The 14,156-nt window shown below is 38.0% G+C and overlaps 2 protein-coding genes across 2 annotated transcripts; both read left to right on the top strand.

The window, feature by feature from the left end:
- The first annotated feature begins 2,583 nt into the window (after positions 1-2,583).
- On the top strand, positions 2,584-7,701 carry LOC149050974 (uncharacterized). Its single transcript, XM_089197844.1, has 4 exons — positions 2,584-2,738; positions 5,590-5,719; positions 6,203-6,275; positions 6,620-7,701. The coding sequence occupies exons 3-4, from the start codon at positions 6,255-6,257 to the stop codon at positions 7,271-7,273; spliced, it is 675 nt and encodes a 224-aa protein (XP_089053970.1). The 5' UTR covers positions 2,584-2,738; positions 5,590-5,719; positions 6,203-6,254; the 3' UTR covers positions 7,274-7,701.
- A 4,222-nt stretch (positions 7,702-11,923) lies between these two features.
- On the top strand, positions 11,924-13,007 carry LOC149050975 (uncharacterized). Its single transcript, XM_089197846.1, has one exon. The coding sequence runs from the start codon at positions 11,984-11,986 to the stop codon at positions 12,605-12,607; it is 624 nt and encodes a 207-aa protein (XP_089053972.1). The 5' UTR covers positions 11,924-11,983; the 3' UTR covers positions 12,608-13,007.
- Positions 13,008-14,156: the final 1,149 nt, after the last annotated feature.

A 14,156-nucleotide genomic window follows, 5' to 3' on the forward strand; every position in this document is an offset into this window, starting at 1 on the left:
AACGTTTTAGATCGACGTCGGATTTTCACGCAAGTCTTGTTCCACAAGCGGCCAACGAAATGGAGACATACATAAGAAAAACCGAGAAAAACAGCGATTATTTTTCATACTAAGGTTTCATCCGATTTCAAATAAACAAAACCTGAAAAAAAAAAAGCTCACCGATCCCAAAATCGGAAGTACCATTTCAAACAAAAGTAAAATTAAACTGTTCGCCGTTATCTTAAATTACAGACAGGATGGAAGTCCTTCATTTCGAACACAGAATGCGGCCTAAAGTTTGCTTTAGTCCCAAACAAATGGGCTAAAAAGAAAATACCTCAAATCACAAATATTTATAGGACATACGCGAGAACTTTCGAACCGGAAGAAGAAAAGCGCCAAGGGAGTTGGTCTACCTGAAACTGACTGGACCGCGAACGGCAAACGTGACGGCTACAGTCTGGTCACGTGACTTGTAGCGGTTTGCGGTTACACGCTATAAGAAACAAACGTGGATCTTAAACTCTCTCTTATGCGATAAACGTGCTCAAACCTTTACGGGTGATTCACAGCGATGAGCGAAGAAAATTGCTAGGTCAGTCACATTACGTAATAGCCGGCGAATTTAACATCGATATCTGGCGAGTCATACAATGAGAATTAAAACGCCGACCGCGGCGGGCGGAAGTGGCGAAAATCACTATCGCTGTTCTGATCATCGGTTGTTTAGAGGGTGGATAACGCTATCCACTGGATAACACAAAAGGTTTTGCTAACACCTATCCGCTGGATAGCGATTTATCCGTTGGAGAGCGTTATCCATTCTTTAAACAACTAGAGATTTTCGCCGACTGCCGCGACCAGAGTATGAAATGGCCTCGTGTATCACCAGCTCTTTTGATTCTCGTTTAGAAAAATTTAAGTTTTTCGTTGTGAGCCTTTTTTTCAGAACCCGCGTCAAACAACATGCATACCTGTTGTTAACTGTGGGAATCCGTTTTGTAGCAAATTACACCCCATTCACTCCTAGGCTAAAATCGTTTTAAAGCTGTTTTGTGAATCACGGTTTAAAACTGGTGTGGTCAACTTCAAATTTTGCACACTGAGAATTAAAATAAGTAAGTAATTGAACAAAAAGTAAACTTCAGGTTTTAGCTTAACTTTCTGTTGTTCCTTTTTATTCCCCTTAACCCTGATTAACTAAACATGCTTTCGGGGTAAGATTGAGACATTACACATAGAAACAAGCTTTGTTATTTGTTTTCAAGTCTGTGAAAGTACTGTTATAAAAAGCTGGCTCTTCGTAATCTTGATATACGAACGATTGTCACCGAGAACGATATTGCAGCGTCCTCAAAAGTTGTTTTTTTACCGTTAGAAATGCCCGAAGCATGCTTTTACGACTTTACAAAGGACGTCACTGACCACCCTTTGATGCGGAGGATATTGTTACTTGAAAGAGGTTAAAGTCACGGCAGTTTTTGCAATTTAGTTCATCCTTTTAGTAGTGAGCTCCATTGGACTTCTTTTAAAAATGGAGAAAATCTTTTTATCATTCATATAAAGCAAGTGACAAATTCTGATTCGGAGCTCAAAACAGTACTTTGGGAATATCATCCTTACTTTGCTTTTGTCCTGCGTCTTGAATTTTCAACAGTTTCGAATTCTGTGAACTTTTTTGCTGTGAGGTTGAATCATATTTTAAAATTAGTTATTTAATGTTAAAATGTCTTTCCAATTTCGTGCCATTGGCCTGTTTACCATTGCTTTTGATGGGATACCTAGAATGTCTAAAAGGTCATTTTAGATTAAAAATACAAGCTTTCAGGAATTCAGCCTTTCTGCTTTTACAAAGAAGCAAGGAGATATTTGAGTACTCGAGGGCAAAATTGTAAAGAAAATGAACCAACGTTATTTTCGACATGGTATGCGCATGAACAAATTAGTTTACTCGTGAGAAAAGAATCGGTTTTATCAAAATAACATCACTTACTTTACACATCTTGAAAGTCATTTATTAAAACTTTGCCTTAAAAATATTGCCAGTATTTGTCAGAGTTAACTTTGCATTGCATGTTCAATTTTAAAATGTGTGTGTGACATAATTCAAGGTTCCAAGATATGACTTATTGAGCGGACATGGCAGGTCATTCTGAAATACATTACTCGCTTACACTAGCCATTGCTATTTTTGGGCTAGTGTATCCTATATAATGAATATTGGTGATTATCGATTTCTAAGTAAACTTTATAATTTGGTTAAATGGTGTTTAAATATCTTTCAATGGAATCTAAACGAACAGGCCGGTCAGCTTTTCCCGGTTATGCTGACTGCATTTGGCCACGCTAAAGGGCTTCTCTCGCAGACTACAATAATAAAATGATTACGTAAGATTTCGCCAAACAAGCAACTTTTTGATAAATGGGATCAGTTTGATGAATAGTCATTACCCACGAGTAGCCAAAACGGATTTCTCCCGCAGTTCCAATACATCTTCAAGTACAAACGGGGATGGAAAGACGAAAAAATATCAACAAGGAGATACCGCTGAATTTTAAGTGCTGAAATTAAAAGACTTATTCCGGTAGACAGCACGAAACTCCACATGTAAAGCTTGATGACGTTATACTGAGCCTTTTAGTATATAAATTAAAGCTTTGAAAGAGCTTCTCATTCAGTGTGAGGCGAGACCTGCCTCATTGAAGTTAGACAGAGATAAGGAGCTGAGGAGAAGCAAATCTTTGTGTCCAAAAAGGTAAGGCCCTTACGGATAACTGATATTCGCTGTAGGTAAAATGGATATCGTGGAGAAAACTGAGAATTTGTTTACGATCCACTAGCAATCGGTTAGTGCAAATGTTATGTCGAAATGTAATTTCCTGGCTACATCATTATTAGTAGAAAAAAACCTCGTGGTGATTGCATGTCTTACAAAAAAATTCAGAAAACTATAGCGGCCTGTGACAAAATGACATGAATAAGAGAAAAATTTATAGCAGCTGAAACATAACTTTATCAACTTAAAGGAGCTTATGTCTTTTTCCTTCCGTCCTCTGACACTTAGGAAAAAACTAAATCGAAAAATTCCACTTTGAGAGAACTTTTCATGATTTTTTGAAAAATGTCTGATTTTGAGAATTCAATAAATTCAATTGTTCTACAGAAAAAATAATACACTGATAGACTTGTAAGACTCGCTGATCTGTTCCATTACTATTGTGTAATATCGGAATACGCTTTAATTTTTCAATCTTAACTCTGGCTACTTGAGCTGAATGTCTTATTGTAAATAAATGGATATTAACAAGGAGTATTGTAGCTGAGTTTTTTAAAGCCTCTATTGTGATTAAGTTCTTCCCTGGTCTAAACTTTAAAAAAAGAATTTCATTTTTTGCATTTTCTTGTATTCACTATCACAACTTAAACAAAGGTAGAATGAAAATAAACTGGTTTGAAAAACTTAGAATTACGGAAAATTTAAGAATATAGGGTTTTGAGCGCCGTGTGTTCTACAAATCTTAAAGATGACGACATAAAGTGATAGAATAATCGCTGAACAGACAACTTGGACAAATTTCAATTCTTTGTAAGAGCTCTTTGAATGTTTGGCCAATTTCAAATACCACATGACACCAAATGCGGATTATGAAACAACTTTATGAACTGCTATAACTTTCTGACATGTTGAATAGGCCGATTGCCGTCTTTAGTTTAAACATGCGGAGGTCCAGAGTGTTTAGGCCATATTTCTATCGTGTTAGAGTATGACTCCAATATAATCGCTTACATATGGGCCTCTGACCATAAACATCCATGGGCCGCCTAATGATACAGAAGTCAAAGTTTTTTGATCAGCAACTAATATTGTCACTACAACGAGGATCGAACGATTTTAATAAAAATTTCACTTATTTATCTCCTCGACCACTCCAAACGATAAACATCAAAAATGATAAATGGATGGTTTGATAGTAAGATCAGATCTTCGTCAAGAGTGTAGACAGTCAAAAAACTATCCCAGAGAAAAATGTTGTCATTAAACTTGGGGTCAGTGACGTAAAATAACGCGAGTTTTCACATCCTCTGACGGCGTGTTCTTCCACGAGGTGTTTAATATTTGGTAAAGTGAAAGGAGATGGCATTGACCTTTCCTAAGTACTTTGTCGTGTTCACCAGGCGTGAACACATCGCGTGTAGAGCACAGGCGTGGGCACATCACGTGTAAAGCTGACTTCTACACTAGACATACACGCAAAACAAGCGGTCATAAACTTTTGACGATACACTGTGAATTTTTATAGTGACATTTACGACAACAGGTGAGAGCGGAAAAACTTTAAGAACCGCCAAGGCCTTCTAAGTCATTTTCAGAAATAAATATTCATAAACTGAAAACACAACTAGGATCAACAACACGCTGAAAAGGAAATGTTCACGCACACCGATTTTTCTAGAGAGCGGAATGTTGTGATTTGTCTCGGAAGGCTTCATTTAAAAACGGAACTTCCAATACGTTGGCGTATTAAAAGCGTGCCCAGCAGTCGAAAATAAAATATTTCCAAGTCCAACGAGACTGGACTAAATGGAAATTGAGTTTTAGATACCGCAACAGACATCAGCGGTATGTTCGAAAGAGGAAAAAATGAACACCGACTTTTCCAGAGAACCAAAGTGTTTTGTTATCATTCATTCATAAAAAGCAAATTTTGGCGTCGCTAATAGGAACATCGTCTTAAGCGGAAAAAAATACAAATTAGTAAATTAACTAGTTTGTTTTTGTGGGACTGAAAATAGTAAAGAAATTAGATTAAACCATTGAATAACAAATACTAAATAGAGGCCTACGAAATTAGGGATGACGAAGTAAATAAAAATTCAATTTATTAAATTAAATACCGGAACTTTGTACTTGACCTTTTTTTCGAGAGACTGATAAGGAAACGTCATCACATTGCAAAAAAATAAAAAACAGAGAGAGCGAGTAACAGAAAAATTAAAAGTTATCAGGGTTTTTAAGGAAAATTAGACACAATAGTTCAAGCTACGAAATGCAAATTTCCACCACGCCATTGCTCTTATTAAATTTACTTTTTGGTTCACAAGTCACCTAGCTCTCCAAATTTCCCGCACAAAAACTTGAGGACAGGAAAGAGTTGTTCAAAGTGTGGCCGAGAGCAACTCACGGTTCTTCTGTGATCTGCAAACTTCCCAAGTGTTTTATATCTCTGGGAACGCACGCTGCCGAAAGAACCAATTGATGATCATAACACTTTATTGTCAGTGGACTTCTGTTAATGAAGCATGCTTGTAAAATCGAATTTTCATCAAGCCAGTTTCAATTAGTGTGAATCAGACAACAAATGTCGTGAAACAAGGTTTCGAAAGAGCTTTATTATTCAGTTCCAATACTCCATTTTATTTCCGAGCATAACTGATCTAACTAATCCTGCGCCGGTCGCTAGGACGGTGTGTTTGTCAAGGATTTTAGCAATTAGACAGAAGCGGAAAAAATCAGCTGCTTATTCTTATGCAAAGCGGATTTGATTTACCATCGTTAATTGCTCGAACTTTACAAAAGTTCTCGACTGTTTTTTTCCGCTTAGCAGTTGTTTTAAAAAGAAGTCCAGTTATCCAAGAAAATCACAACCGCAAGCAGGGCCTCAAAGAGAACACGATTTTGGACACAAGATTACCTTACCTTTCAGCAAGTAACCTTCGGTCTTCAACGAACTAAGGGTAAGAACATTTTTGAAGAAAGTAACAGGATTTTGCTTACATACCACCCAAATTTATATTAATTAATGACTTGATTTATATAATTGGACTTAAAATTAAGTTTAGACACATATATTGAAACAGTTTTAGCCGCATAGGGTGTCGCCGTTTCGATCGCACAACTCTTTGAAAACAATTAGAAAGGGGTTAGTTACTAAGAAAACTGTAGTGCTGCGTCTGAGGGAGGTATTATCAAGATGATTTTGTTTTATCAGCTGTGTTATAATGTAAATTGGCGGTCTCCGTGAAAAGCATTAGCGCTTCGTCAGAGCGATATAATTGTGGTGTTTGCGGGGTTGACGAAGACCAAACAGAAAACAATCAACCAAGAAAGGAAAGAAGTTGATTGAGAAGGGAAAGGATTAGTATTATATATAGGAAAAGAACTGAAGCTCGTTAAATTTACTACGATGATAAAATATTCCTGAACTGCTGATTTTTCAGGTTTTCAAAGAATCTTCAATTGGTCTACTATAACTTTCCTACGGAGTTAAAGATGATGAGCCTAGGGCTGAAGGTAAAGTAATTTTTTTACTTTTTGGTGGAAATCCTTATTTTGTCTTTTTTTAAAATTGACCTATTGAGATGGAATTCAACTTTGGTTGACTTTCTCTGTCACTTTAATTGTACACCGAACAAATTGATCAAAAACGTTGTACTTTCACTGAAACACCCGCTGACCCCATACTTATTTTCTCAGTTGTATCTGCTACTTCAATTAGATTCGGAGTATTAGAAATGAATCTCACGGATTCTTTACTGAGAGGTTTGCCGAACAAACCGCTGTTAAAGTTGGAGGATGCAACTATTGAGCGTCAAAGTTGACACCTTACATTGCAATCGGTGCCTCTTATTTTACAGATGCAGTTCCTCGCCACTTTGATATTTCTGTACGTTGAGATTCCGCCATCTTTAGGGCGCCGATGGAACGTACCGCAATCTCCTCCTACGGTGTACAATCGCCTTCGCCCAATTTCCCAGAAGTCAAAAATTGCTGGCAAAGAATGCAGTCTCATTGTCGACGAGATCCCTGATCATCGCAGTAGAGGAAAATTGCGACCCCTTGCCCGACTTTGCATCCGCCTCAATGACACCCAGCTGATAGCCAGGCTTCGACAGGTTGGCGACTTCAACTCTCGTTACATGGCAATCAACGAGACAGATGCCAGAAGACTTCGGAACAAGCTTCCAAGCAAATTCTATCAGAATAAAAAATCGCGTGTGGGTCAAAGCGGATTAACTCGCTTATGTACGGAACGTACTATTGTCACAAGCCTGCCAGAAGGAGTTTTCCCCACATTTATCAGAGAAGTCAAATGTCAAGGTGACAGCTGCCTCACGAATGAGGGACGATGCATTCAGCGGTTCATGGAGTTTACATTTATTCATTTCACTGGGGAATATGAGTTCCATGAAACCGTTAGTTATTGGCCACGGATTGATATTTACACCGAGGTATGGAATCCGTATACGCAAGAAATCGGTATTTGCTGCGAATGCCAACGGCTGAGCTAAAACCTGGGCCGGTAGTTCCTTGGCTATTAAGTAGGCTGTTTTCTCTTCGCTACTAAGCATGCGCAACCTGGAATTCCTTCTCCTGCTGTTTTTTCTTCCGTCGACTCGACTTTTTTCCACATTGAAGATTGGAATCTTACACATCCATTTTCAAAATAGACTAGAGATGCAACATTTTATTTGATTTTTGCCTCCAGATATAAAAAAAACCTAACAGTAGACGGTACTACTTTAAGATGATTTTGTTTTATAAATTAGGCACCGTAAAGAGTTTCTGAAGCTTACATTTTGAGGGTTAGCTCCTCTTCAAAACAAATATAATCATAGTAAGCCTACCTCGCGATTTTGTGGTTAATAATAGTTGCTGTTTTAAAAGTAAGGCAGGTTTTGCTGCACATCGAAAATAAACCGGAAGTTAGTTGACAAACGTTTCTTCTTACTCTCCCTCCCCCTCCCCCTAAAATCCTCCACCCATCCCCTCCCCACCCCGTCGTTAAATAATGAGTGATCCCTGAGCGCAGTTATTAAGTATAGTACATAGCCGTGGGTTTGAATTCGAGAATATATAGAATTGGAAATAAGTGTGTTTTTTTCAATCAGAAATCATGTGTACCGTGTTGACTTTTGTGTAGCCGTAACCTTCCTCCCTTGCAGAAAAGGAAAACGTTTCTCTTCCGAGTAGAGGGTAAGGCTACACTTAGGCTAGGACCATGTTGAACAAATGTCATGTTTACTCAAGATGCTCAAACACCTTGAAGTTAAATTGGTTCTCCTACTTGAATTTTAATCAGTGTATTAAAGATAAATTGTTGCAGATAAAAAAAAATAGATATGGTGACGAAACTCTTCGGCTCTTTACAAGAAGAAAAATTAAGAAAAATGCTCTAAACAGAAATATCTTTTCCTTGATCATAATATCTTGGACTAATGAACAAATGTTACTTTAAAAAAATTCAGCTCAGTATACTGGCGGGCTGTGATCAGCTGTTTTCATGGGCCATTGATTTGCTTCCTAAATTAGTTTGGTTCCGACTTTTCGGAAAAGTAGTTCTCTTTCCTTTCTGAAACACTTGGATCTCAATATCAACTCGGTAAAATCCCGTGGCCTACGCGCTAGAGTTATAATACCATGTTGTGACCGTTTTATAACTCAGTATAATCCAATTACATCAATATTTTTGCCTTTATGTATTAGATTATTGTTCTTTAAGTGACGATCTGGCTCTTACCTTGTGCGTCATTAGGGCGACTGCCAAAATAACCACACTGAACCATGACGTCATTGCATGACTAACTTTAAGCAGAAACAATAAACAATCAGATATTTGCTTACTGTTTCTAGGAGACAGAAGGTCACAGTTTCAAGTTGTTATTCAAATATTGCCTCAGTCTACTAGCTTTAAATTTACGCTTTCGTCCTACTCTTTGACGGACAATTACTTTGTCGACGAAAGTATACAATTCCAGGGTACGCAAAATTAGTTTCGCGGATGCCTTGATTCTCTTTAGTGAATGATTGTTTTCCACAGTTTGTAGAGATCTAAAACAAATTCCGTTCTATTTTTCTTTAAATATTTTGCTTTATTTTCGCCCACATCTTTTACTTCTTCCTAGGGAAATACTCTTGCGTGGAAACAACGGAAGTTGTGAGCTATAAATCTTACAACTTTACACCAACGTCATAACAATCGAAGAACAAAGAAGTACACCGAACTTTTACGAGTCAAAGGAGGAATTTTCAATTTAATTAAAAGTGTGATTTCTAAGAGAATATTTTCCCCCATTATTTAAGTCTTGAAACTAATATTTTTTCCAGTCTAAGGTTAGGATCAAGGTTTCTTTTGTTCACTAGCCGTCAATCAGTTGCTGATGGATTTTGTCAGTTTTCTATTAATGATTGATTTATAATGCAAAAATAAACCTAATATTACCCAGAGAATCCACCACTTTCACAAAATATACAGTGCTGATGTCTGATATCCTTATGACAAGCTACAAATATGCTATTGACAAAAAGATCCATTGAAAACGTTATACGCCGTTTTGCATCATAACTTGTTGCAACTTAACTATGGTGAAATCCGAACTTGCGAGAATTAACAAAGAAAAAAACGAATTATAATAGCAAACCTGCTCAGCTATATTTTTATTTCTCCTTTTTTGGTAAACGTCTAGATTCCTGTCGGCCCTTTTGGCCGGTGAAAGCAGTAACAGGAAGTACACAGGTAGCTAGTAATAAAGCTTCATTATTATGCAAAACAAGTATTAGGCTAAAGGCTATTATTATTTATTCATAAAGCCACAAAAGGAGAAGAAAATATTTCGAGACAAAGATATTGCTTTCTGCTTTTTCCGCCTTGACTGGTTAAAAAGTGTTCGTTACACTCACAAAAGATTAGAACGACTGCAGAGCTGAACAATAGAAAAGCGATCTGAACAGACTGAGGCCTTAGTTGCTTTTAAAAAGGTAGGCCACGGGAGTTATGCTTGGTTATAAATTTACTTGTTCTTTATATCTATCTGATTTTATAAGTTTTGGTCGTTGATGCATATATACTACACTGACCTCACACAAGCAGCGACAAAGTTTCAAGCCCAATAAATTATTTTTTGACGACTGCAAAGTTTGGGTGTAGCAAGAAAACTCTCTTACAGAACTTAAATCCAAAATGTATGATTCTTTGATTGAGTTTTGCTTAAAAAACATAAATTCGCTATTAATTTGTTTATAATTGGTACTGTCAATCATGATTTTTCTTCTTAGGACGAGAGTAGAACATGTTTTTTATATCTTTAATATTCTTAATCGAGAGAGTTTTTGTGTTACGTCGGAGTATTAAGATATGTTTGAGCGCCTTTGTAAAGACTTGTATACGGTTTATATAAAGCCTCTCTTTTTAAAGAAATTCTGGATTCCTCCGCGTTCTGCTGTTGAAATTCCGCTCCATGAAAAGCTTACCACTATACTTTGTTACTTTCTCAAGGAAAGTTAATGCCGATTGAGAAATAACTGCAAATGTCTATCTTCAAATTTCGACTTTGTTCCTTTCCTTTTTAATGGAGTCAAATATTGAACAGCGGTTATGACTCTCTATCGGAAACCTGAAAATATCAACTTAACAGTAAAAAAAAATAATAATAACTTCGTTTGATGGCTTAACAAACAGGCCAAACGGAAGCGTGACATATATATGTTTTGTCAGAAGTCACAAGACGGCGACGGTAAGCGAGGACACAACAAAACAAAAGGTCTAATTGGCAGAACAATAGCGCAGCACGAGCGGTTTAACACAATGCTGTACATTTATAGCCGTCCTCTGCAAAACAACTTGACGTGAAGTCACCAAAATCTGCGTGGTCCCAGAATGAAAACCACGGCGGTAAATAATTTAAGTTGTTACTTGGAGCTTGACGTTATGGCAGAGTTGATATATATGGCGCCGTAAGAGACGGTGACACATCCAGCTGTTCTCAAAATTCTAACTAAAATTAAAAATTCATTTGTTAATCGACTTCCTCCGCGGCATTGCCTTCCTGATTGCATAGGTGATTTGTTTTTCAAGATGAGAGAACAGAAGGTTCCACTTAAAATCTGTCACACGAGTCCAACTGTTTCTAACTTTCTTAAAGAGTTTACAAACAGTTGCGCCGTCCGATCAAACAATGAACACTTGTGAACATTTCCACGCAAGCCAATTTATACATCAGCCAACACCAACGTCAACAAGCATGACAGGCACGATTAGTATACCACGAACTGATTTCACTCGCGAAAAACTGATGTTAAGAAAAAAAACACAGACCGACGGTTTAAATTCAGTTGAAATATTAATCGAAGTTCACTTGTCAGCTAAAAAGCCTTGGATAAACACGAACCCTGTCAAGGCGGCAATTGTTATCCAAGAATTGTAGTCGACATCGCATTTTCCCCCTAATAATGGCTGCCAAACCGCTGGCTTTTTTAATCAGTCTTTCTCTTTGTTTGCAATTAAATTTAACCCACTTACGATAGGTAACGTGTAAAGATGACAGATGAAACTCAGTATTATTGATTTTCTTTAAGGTGAGACAAGTGTTGGAGAAGTTCACCAGCCAGTCTAGAGAAGCATGGAGATACTTACCTTATATGGAGCCTAAGTTGCTTCGCTATATATTAGACAAATAGGGTAAGATTTTGGCCGCACCTATTTGCTGTTGTCCTTTACAAACTATAATTTAGTAACACTCCACAAGTTAGATAACAGTGGCTTCTTAGCTGTTGGCAGAAAGGCCCAACTACTGTTTGGGAGACAACGGATTCGAACTCTGTTACAGCCTCAACTTTTCAAGATTTCTTTTCCAGTAATTTCTTCAGTCTGATTGCAGTTCATCTATGAGGATCCGTCACTAATTTCAGATTTTTGTCAATTTTGATGGTTAATTCATTTTTTCTTATAGAATATTCTTCCATTTTATCGCATTTCTAAACAGATAATGTCACTAGTCTTGCTTATGATTGTCGTCTTGGCTACGCTTCCGACTTCTAGTGGAAGGACTCGAATTTTGCGTCAACGCCGAACAAGAACATCACGTAAACCTTTAATAACATCAAGGCCTAAAATTCAAGAAAAAGATTGCACTCGCATCGTGTTCAGTTCATCAGTTCCTAAATATCGTGGAAGGTTACTCCGGAGTCATCAACTATGCGTTCGCCTCAATGAAACCCAGTTAATGAGCAAGCTTCGTATCACTGGCGGGGGTTTCAACCCACGATACATGGCCATAAACAAGACAGATTCTTGCAGATTTCAGGATCTAGCTGTTGCAGACGAGCTTCCTGTACAACCCGCTACGTCATCTGAGGCCCCATCTGATCATCGGCCACGCCAAATTCAGCAAGACCCCTCTGACAATGATTTGAGCCGCATTTTGGATGAGCCAGAAGTAGGTGAGGAGGAAGGAGACCGGTTGAGACAGAAACGGATGACATCCTTGAGCCCAGGCTCCACCCTGCGCGGCTGCTGGGGTCGAGGCTCAACCGTGGATAACACTAACTTAAGACGCCTCTGTACAGAGTGTGCCGCAACCACAAGACTTCCATCAAAAGTGTTCCCGCCCTTTATCAACGAAGTCATTTGTGACAATTCCGATCATTTGTGTTTTCGAGCCATTGGAAGATGTGTGCAGCGTTACGTACAGTTCACATTTCTTCGCTTTACTGGAGACTTCGAGAGAGATGATGCTCTCAGCCAATTATTAGGAATTAATGTTTACATGGAGGAATGGGAAGATTATGAACAAGATATCAGATCCTGCTGTGAATGCCGGATATTTTCAATATTCGGACGCAAATAATTATCGAGTTATTCGCATTCAAATATAATTTATATTTCATTAGTAGAAAATAGCGTTGAAACACGACTATTTTTCATGCATTTTATTGTTTAATTTCTGATTATGAAGTTATTGTTATCATTGTTTTGAAAGCAAATAGATGCTCCAAAGAGATTTACATTTGGATATCAGTATTTAAATATTCAGCCTTATGGTTTATCCTCCATAGCCTCTTTCTGAGATTCTGAGATTCTTAGTTTAAGTAACCTACTTATTCTACATGTCCAGGAGCCCATTGGGCTCCTCACATGTCTTCTGGGATGCCCATAATTATAATTATGTCTTAAACTGAGATCGTTTTATTTTGTTTTGCCCTTTAAACGAATTTGAAACCTTACATCGCAATCTAGCAGTCATTGAGTTTGTTTACTTTTTACTGGGGGACAGGAAATTAATTTCTTTTGATGGGGGGGGGGGAAAGGGGCTAGGAGGTCGGAAGGTTTTGATTGTGTCGGGACAAAATTTACTTGATTCCCACTGAAGCCGTGTAATATTTTAAGGATCTCTCATTGATGGCCGTAATTTCCCATAGTCCCCTCTTTATTTTCTGTTAGCGAAGACCGCACTGATCCCCGTGATAACCATGTGATCCCCCTAAAATCCCTCGATCTTCCCTCGGATTCCAACCCAGGACATAAATAAAAACTCACAAAGAGAGCAGTTGAATGAGTAAAATAGTGTTGTTCATTATGGAGAGAACATTTGCGCCACATTTTTATCATTGGTAAATTTTGTGATATTACACTTTGTTGCTTTTCTGCGCCCGCGATCCTGTTCCTGATCAAAGAAGTTGGCACAGTGGGCCCCATACATGAAGGAGTAAGGCAGGCTAACAGTTTGTGTTAACCGCGAATCTAAAACCGTAGCTAGCAGTTTGAGGGTAGGAGTTAGAAGTTTTGAGATTTTCAGCGTTTTAGATCGATGTCGGATTTTCACGCAAGTCTTGTTCCACAAGCGGCCAACGAAATGGAGACATACCTAAGAAAAACCGAGAAAAACAGCGATATGTTTTTCATGCTAAGGTTTCATCCGATTTCAAATAAACAAAACCTGAAAAAAAAAATGCTCACCTATCCCAAAATCGGAAGTACCATTTCAAACAAAAGTAAAATTAAACTGTTCGCCGTTATCTTAAATTACAGACAGGATGGAAGTCCTTCATTTCGAACACAGAATGCGGCCTAAAGTTTGCTTTTCTACGTCCCAAACAAATGGGCTAAAAAGAAAATACCTCAAATCACATATATTTATAGGACATACGCGAGAACTTTCGAACCGGAACAAGAAAAGCGCCAAGGGAGTTGGTCTACCTGAAACTGACTGGACCGCGAACGGCAAACTTGACGGCTACAGTCTGGTCACGTGACTTGTAGCGGTTTGCGGTTACACGCTATAAGAAACAAACGTGGATCTTAAACTCTCTCTTATGCGATAAACGTGCTCAACCTTTACGGGTGATTCACAGCGATGAGCGAAGAAAATTGTTAGGTCAGTCACATTACGTAATAGC

This window comes from Pocillopora damicornis, chromosome 2, assembly GCF_964200805.1.
Source record: "Pocillopora damicornis chromosome 2, jaPocDami1.2, whole genome shotgun sequence".
NCBI lineage: Eukaryota > Metazoa > Cnidaria > Anthozoa > Scleractinia > Pocilloporidae > Pocillopora > Pocillopora damicornis.